Source organism: Triticum dicoccoides, chromosome 7B (assembly GCF_002162155.2).
Source record: "Triticum dicoccoides isolate Atlit2015 ecotype Zavitan chromosome 7B, WEW_v2.0, whole genome shotgun sequence".
Lineage (NCBI taxonomy): Eukaryota > Viridiplantae > Streptophyta > Magnoliopsida > Poales > Poaceae > Triticum > Triticum dicoccoides.
The window spans coordinates 615,108,178-615,116,037 of NC_041393.1; the positions used below are offsets into that span (position 1 = coordinate 615,108,178).

General features: G+C 51.3%; 1 protein-coding gene across 1 annotated transcript; it reads right to left on the bottom strand.

Moving 5' to 3' along the window:
- Positions 1–3,675: 3,675 nt before the first annotated feature.
- Positions 3,676–5,013, bottom strand: LOC119341230. The gene has a single exon (XM_037613098.1). It carries the CDS (start codon positions 4,853–4,855, stop codon positions 3,887–3,889), a length of 969 nt encoding a protein of 322 aa, XP_037468995.1. The 5' UTR covers positions 4,856–5,013; the 3' UTR covers positions 3,676–3,886.
- Positions 5,014–7,860: the final 2,847 nt, after the last annotated feature.

Sequence of the window (7,860 nt, forward strand, 5' to 3'; positions counted from 1 at the left end):
GGACCCTTTTCATCGAATCCGTTACGACTAAAGTGGGAGAGACTGGCACCCGCTAGCCACCTTATGCACCAAGTGCATGTCAGTCGGTGGAACCTGTCTCACGTAAGAGTACGTGTAAGGTCGGTCCGGGCCGCTTCATCCCACAATACCGTCGAAACAAGATTGTACTAGTAACGGTAAGCATATTGAACAAAATTAACGCCCACAACTACTTTGTGTTCTACTCGTGCAAAGAATCTACGCAATAGACCTAGCTCATGATGCCACTGTTGGGGAACGTAGCAGAAATTCAAAATTTTCCTACGTGTCACCAAGATCTATCTATGGAGAAACCAGCAATGAGGGGAAGGAGAGTGCATCTACATACCCTTGTAGATCGCTAAGCGGAAGCGTTCAAGAGAACGGGGTTGAAGGAGTCGTACTCGTCGTGATCCAAATCACCGGACATCCTAGTGCCGAACGGACGGCACCTCCGCTTTCAACACACGTACAGCCCGGTGACGTCTCCCACGCCTTGATCCAGCAAGGAGAGAGGGAGAGGTTGAGGAAGACTCCGTCCAGCAGCAGCACAACGGCGTGGTGGTGGTGGAGGAGCGTGGCAATCCTGCAGAGCATCGCCAAGCACCGCGGGAGAGGAGAAGGGAGAGAGGTAGGGTTGCGCCTGGGAGAGGTGAAACTCATCTGTTGGGCAGCCCCTACACCTCTACTATTTATAGGGGAAGGGGAGGGGGCTGCGCCCCCTCTAGGGTTCCCTCCCCAGGGGTGGCGGCAGCCCCCAGATCCCATCTGGGAGGCAGCCAGAGGGGGAGAGAGAGGGGAGGCGCACCTGGGGTGGGCCTTAGGGCCCATCTGCCCTAGGGTTTGCCCCCTCCCACTCTTCCCTGCGCCTTGGGCCCCTTGTGGGGGGCGCACCAGCCCACCTGGGGCTGGTCCCCTCCCACACTTGGCCCATGCAGCCCTCTGGGGTTGGTGGCACCACTTGGTGGACCCCCGGGACGCTCCCGGTGGTCCCGGTATATTACCGAAAAAACCCGAAACTTTTTCGGTGACCAAACTAGGACTTCCCATATATAAATATTTACCTCCGAACCATTCTGGAACTCCTCGTGACATCCGGGATCTCATCCGGGTCTCCAAACAACATTCGGTAACCACATACAAACTTCCTTTATAACCCTAGCGTCATCGAACCTTAAGTGTGTAGACCCTACGGTTCGGGAATCATGCAGACATGACCGAGACGTTCTCCGGTCAATAACCAACAGCGGAATCTGGATACCCATGTTGGCTCCCACATGTTCCACGATGATCTCATCGGATGAACCACGATGTCAAGGACTCAATCGATCCCGTATACAATTCCCTTTGTCTAGCGGTATTGTACTTGCCCGAGATTCGATCGTCGGTATCCGGATACCTTGTTCAATCTCGTTACCGGCAAGTCTCTTTACTCGTTCCGTAACACATCATCCTGTGATCAACCCCTTGGTCACATTGTGCACATTATGATGATGTCCTACCGAGTGGGCCCAGAGATACCTCTCCGTCACACGGAGTGACAAATCCCAGTCTCGATTCGTGCCAACCCAACAGACACTTTCGGAGATACATGTAGTGCACCTTTATAGCCACCCAGTTACGTTGTGACGTTTGGTACACCCAAAGCATTCCTATGGTATCCGGGAGTTGCACAATCTCATGGTCTAAGGAAATGATACTTGATATTAGAAAAGCTTTAGCATACGAACTACACGATCTTTGTGCTAGGCTTAGGGTTGGGTCTTGTCCATCACATCATTCTACTAATGATGTGATCCCGTTATCAATGACATCCAATGTCCATGGTCAGGAAACCGTAACCATCTATTGATCAACGAGCTAGTCAACTAGATGCTTACTAGGGACATGGTGTTGTCTATGTACCCACACATGTATCTGAGTTCCCTATCAATACAATTATAGCATGGATAATAAACGATTATCATGAACAAGGAAATATAATAATAACTAATTTATTATTGCCTCTAGGGCATATTTCCAACAGCAACTGCCTAAAGAATGATGGTTGGATCATGGCAATTCCCTTTGCCCTGACCTTGTCATGGCACATGACAATTCTCAGATGTCCATTGTATACAATGGCCAAGCATGCCTGGGCAACCTCTCTCTTCAGTTTCTGCCATTAGCATCTCCGAATCTTCTTTAGTGGGAGCCCTCAAGTACTCCGGTCCATCTATCCGATTATAATTGCGCATAATCGTCTCACTCACTTGAGGATGAGATATTCCCCAATGCCAACATAGTCATTGCTGGCATCGCCCGTGCATCCATAATCAAGGAATCACACGATTACAATAATCTACTCCCTCCGTTCCTAAATATAAGTCTTTCTAGAGATTTCGATACTGATTACACACGGATGTATATAGACATATTTTAGAGTCTAGATTCTTTCATTTTGTTTCGTATGTAGTCTCTATTGGAATACCTAGAAAGACTTATATTTAGGAACGGAGGGAGCATAACTATGGACTTGCACTTGCTGCTCCCGATGCATTCCTTCTTGTTTGAAATGAAGTATCATATTTCTCTACAACTTTTGCAATGGTGTTGAAGAGAGAGTAGTGCATCCGGAATCATCGTAAAAAATAGTAAGGGGGTCTGCTGCATTCACCTCAAAGTAATCCCTCACTAGACCATCATGACCCATGACTCTATCTCGGAGAAACAACATTTGACCAAACTAAGAACCACACCTCGGTCTCCTAAAATCCTCCTCCATAGTGACCACGAAAGCCACCAACTTTCATCATCATCTTCTTCTTCATCTTCATCTTCTTCTTCTTCCTCCTCTTCCTCCGACTTCGAATCATCATAACTCATCTCCCAACTTCATATAAACATAGGAGGGTTTAATGATCCATTTGAGACCTTTCTTAGATGAAAAACAGAAGAAAAAAACATAGAGGCAATTTGACAAACACCTCGTGGGCGGACAGGGTCGGCGCGCCGGCGGCCGACGACGGAGCTCCGGCTAGGGCCCCAACGCGACAAACACTAATGACGCTGCATAGCAGGCCGGACAAGCGGGTCTCAGGCGTCAAGGCAACTAACACGGCTAGGAAGTAGGGGCGGCGACAAAAGCGGCGTGAATGACAGAAGCGGCGTCCAATGTTGGCAACTTTGTGAAGCTGATCACCGTCTTCCGCCGCTACATCGGACACCATAGGCTCAAGTCTGTCAAACTGGACAAGGGCCTCATGTCGAAGTTCTTCGGTGACCCCTACATGCCATGGGCAACTTTCGTGGAGGATGCGATAATCACTCACTAAACACAGGCCTCCCTGAGCCCACCTTCCCGCACTATGACCTCTAGGAGAGACCTCTCTCCTATTGCATGCGTCGAGCATAAACTACGACTTGTGGCACTTCTAGATGTGCTTTAGCAAGACCGATAAACTATATAGACTACACGTGATTGTGCATAGCTTAATATTAATTCCTTTGTTCATACAATCCATCATGTAACTTTAAGTTCATATAACTATTTTTTTTCCGCTTCGAGTATTGTTTGTGTAGAGTTTTCATCTAGAAACACTACTTGTATATGAAAGTTCAGTTCATGCATATGAATTTTCCAAAAATAGTTTGTACATAATAATAAGTACATAATAGTTAACAAACAATTTTCACTTTCAGTATATCCAAACGGTGCTTTTACAGATATTTATTCAAATCAAATAGAATTGACATGATTCATTCATTGATGAACTGACCATGAAACCCAAGAATGCATGCCATCCTTCAGCAAAACAGAATAGTTTCTGAAGAACAGCTAGTACGTACTACAACTTGCCAAACGTGGTCGAGCCTACTTGCTTAATGCTCATCGTTTGTGTTCGATGTATAGCTTGTGCCTGCACATAGGGCACGTCTTGCTCTCCACAAGGACGCGCTCCAAGCACGAGCCATGGAAGACATGGGGCTTGTCGCACCCGGACCACGCGGCGAGGTCGTTCCCCTCGAGCAGCTGCAAGCAAACGGGGCAATCCTCCCCGGCGGCGACTACCCTCCTTTGCTTCGCTGGCCGTTCACCGGCGTCCGTGTCATCGTCGTCGTCGACGGCGGTTTCGTCTTTATCATGGTCGCGCCGCATCGGCTCCGGCAGGTGCAGCTCCATGCCGGTGAAGCGCACGGGCCACGTCTGCTCCGCCATGCGCTCCGGCGAGGGGCGCATCTGCTCCACGCGCTCGGGAGTGTAGTCCGACCTCCGGAGGAGGATACCGACGTCGACGAACACCTCGACGCGCGCGGCGCGCGGCAGAACGCTCACCTGCGACGCTAGGCTCGACCATAGCTCCTGGAGCTGCTCGCTGAAGTCACCGGGGTATATCAGCCGGACCAGAGACGATCCGGCCCACGCCAGCGACCTCGCCGTGTGGTCGCCGGTGGCGATGAACCGGAGCAGGTGCGCCCTGCTGCTCCCTCGCGCCACCACGCCGTCCGATGATACCGAGAAAGGGGCGTAGCGGTAGAGCACCAGGATCTCCTTGCTGTCTGCTTCTTCTTCTTGGTCCTCCACGGCGGCGACCCGCATGCAGCCGGCCGTGCACCCCGCGGCGGCGAACAACGGCGCCGGTCCTCCAAGAAACCAGCCCTCGGGGACATACTCCATCTCTACCAGCACGTCGTCGCCGGGGCAGCTCATGTCGAGCTCGTTGTCCGCTGTCCCCGGTTCAGGCGGCACTATGAGAAGGAAACCGTATAACCGAACGACCGCGTGGGCAGCTGAGTTCATCACCGGGGACCTCAGCGCCAAGAGGGGGCTCTCCGGCGACAGCACGAACGTCTCCATCTCCTCGCCGGTGTTGGCGTGTACGGCTACGGCCACGCGCACGCTCTCGTCGGCTCCGTCAACTGTCGCCCAGTCGATGAGCTCGGCGATGGTGTGTTAGGTGGCAGATCTCGATCTAGTATTTCTCACACACTGTTTTGATTACAGGAGGCACTCTGCCTTGCGAGGAAGGAAAGAAGAAAGCAAAGTGAATGCCGTGCCGTGCCGTGCCGTTGCCTGATCCTCTGGATGCCGAGCCAGCCGCACCTCGCAGCCTATGTATCGTTCCACCACTCACCACTCCGGGCCCACGAATCTGCGGTTCTGCTGCTTGATCCGAGGTGGCCTGGTGATGACGCGCCCTTGTCCCTGATTGGTGGAGAGATGCCCTTCTGCTGCCACGCTGCACTCTCTTGCTGACTTGGCAAAGTTTCTGTCAACTGGGGTAGCATCTGTGGTTGGGTCGCTGACATGGCGACAACCGCCTGTTGGCTGGCGCTCAAGGGAAACCTCGTGGACTCGCCGCTGCTGAGGTCCCTGGTCCAGCACTGCAGCCGCCGCGCCATGCCGTCGGATCGACTTCGGGATTAGGGTTTAGACTTTAGAGCATCTTCAACCGGTGCATAAAAATTTCACGCCCTAAAATAGTTTTTGCATGCCCTGTAGCACTTTTAGTGCGCCGGATTCAATATTAATTTAGCAGATACCCAAAAACACGCGCTCAAAAGAACACGCGGTGTAAATTGTGAAGCGCACGCAATCCTGCGCCTCAAATTTACAGCTTTTGACAGCATTTTTTAGCGCGCGCCTAACTCTTTTTTACGCGCGCACTATTTTACAGCTTTAGCTGGAGCTGTCCGGCGCCCAAAAAACTCGGATTTTAGCGCGCGGCCCAGTTTTTGGGCGCGTGTTGAAGATGCTCTTAGAGAGAATCTCGTGCGCGGCGTGTTAAGGTAAGCAGCCATGCCCATGCATGCATGTTGCCGCACGTTGTGATTACATTTCTAATCTTTTGCCGACTCTAAATTGAGTTCCGGGAGCAATATATCCTGACAACTTGTCGATCCCAAGTTCAATTCGGACACATCCGTTTTCGGTCATCCAACGCACAAGGCAAATCCCAGTCCAGCTTAAAATGGATCGAAAATTTCCATTTTTTTAAGAACCGGCAGATTTTTTTTTCATGTTTATACTGAAGTATAGGAAACGTTTGTGCCCGGCCGACCCGCTGAAACTTTAGCAAGTCGTGCGCGAGCCATGCGATTAAGCCCATCCTACGTCTCGCACAGCTCCATGCCCCACTTTATCTTATTTTCCTCTGTCTTCTTTCTCTCGACCCCCTTCTCTCTCAGCTACTCGTCTTCTTCCTCCGGATCCCCTTCTCTCCCACAGTCGCTCCTCGTCTTCCTCTTTCAGATCCCACCGCTGGCTAGCCCCAATCGACATAGGTGCCCACCTCCAACCTCAGCGTCCATGCCCACTTCTTCCATTGGCCCCGACTTGCAGGTTCCTTCTGCCCCAGCGAGCCGGAGTTGGAAAGCCGTCATGGACATGCCATCCAAGAACTTCTACTCACAGTTTCCCATCCTAGAACCGTCCACTGGAGATGCTACAACCACGGCAGTGTGACCTCCTCCCCCACCGTTGCAACCATCTCCTCCTAAAATGAACCTGAAAGCTTTTTTGCTCCTCAATCGATGCTGGAACCGACGACCGAAAAAGCTACAACTGTAGTTTGATTTCTTTTCGACGGACCACCCATGCAACTGAAAATCTACAACCGTTCATGTGAAACCGTAGTTTTTAAAAGCTTCGACCGGTGAAATATATAGACAAGTTTCATTTGACCACTATGAAATAAAAAAAGATACAACCGTCGAATCGGGAAGCTGCAACTGTTGAATTGAAAAGCTTCAACCCGCATTGTAGAAGGCTTCAACCGGCTTTATAGAAAGCTTCAACCTCGTGAGTACGCAACAAAAAAGTTACAATTGTTGACATGAAAAGATTCAACCCTATTTTTGAAAAGCCTCAAGCAGAGACCGACGATAAAAAGCTGGAACTGGCACCTCACCATTGATGCAACCGACTACTGTGATGGCTTCACGGCAGAGCTGCAGTGATGACGAACTCGAGGGGCCGATGGGCCAATTTTTTTGTTGGGTCCGATTTGCTGCATAAGGGGGGTTGGCGATGGGGCACCCGTGCATCAACTGGCGAGCCATGGTGACGGTGTAGCAAGCGGTGCGAGCCGGTAGTGCTTTGTGGTCGCGCATCCATGGCGGGTTCGAGGGGCTCCCTACGCTCTGTGCGTGTTGGAGACGAAGAAAAGGATAGGGGAAAAAAGGAAAGATGAGCTCAGATCATACGATCAACGTCCCCTCAATCCAACGACTGCTAGTCAGCCGGCTGAAAATTGGGCCGGCCGACCCACGCCTGGTGTCACCCTTTCTTAAAACTATATATCTCACAAAAGAGAGAAGCCCATGAGAGAAACGAGGAAAAAATAAGCCCATAATATCACACATTAGTTTTGGATGCCATAGAACACCACATACACTACTGGAATCAGGGAATTTGCCGTCTGCCAGTTTTTTGCCGTTAGCTTAGGAAAAACAGACGGCAAAGAACTGGCTGATGGCAAATGTTCAATTTGCCGTCAGCCAGTTTTTTACCGTCCGCTAGTAGATGGCAAACAGTATTTTTCGTCAGCTAGCAGACGACAAAGAGGTGGGGGTGGGTTCTAGTGGAGGCCAGTACACTGTAATGGTCCACCCCACCTCTTTGCCGTCTGCTAGTGGATGACAAAGATTCTTTGCCGTCTGCTAGCAGACGGCAAAGAGAACGACAGCTAACGGCTACGGCCCACCCCCCGCACCCCACCTCCCACTATTTCCATCTCTCTTTCTCTCTCACTCCACCGTGTCGCCGCTGACCCCAACTGCCGCCGCCCCCGATCCCCACCGCCCTCGCCACACCTGACCCCCCGTCGGCCCACCACCCGTCGTCCCGCCCTGCGGCCCGAT

Bases quoted from the DNA above. Each gene is read 5' to 3' on its own strand.
- LOC119341230 (XM_037613098.1), bottom strand. From the start codon at position 4,855: ATGGAGACGTTCGTGCTGTCGCCGGAGAGCCCCCTCTTGGCGCTGAGG.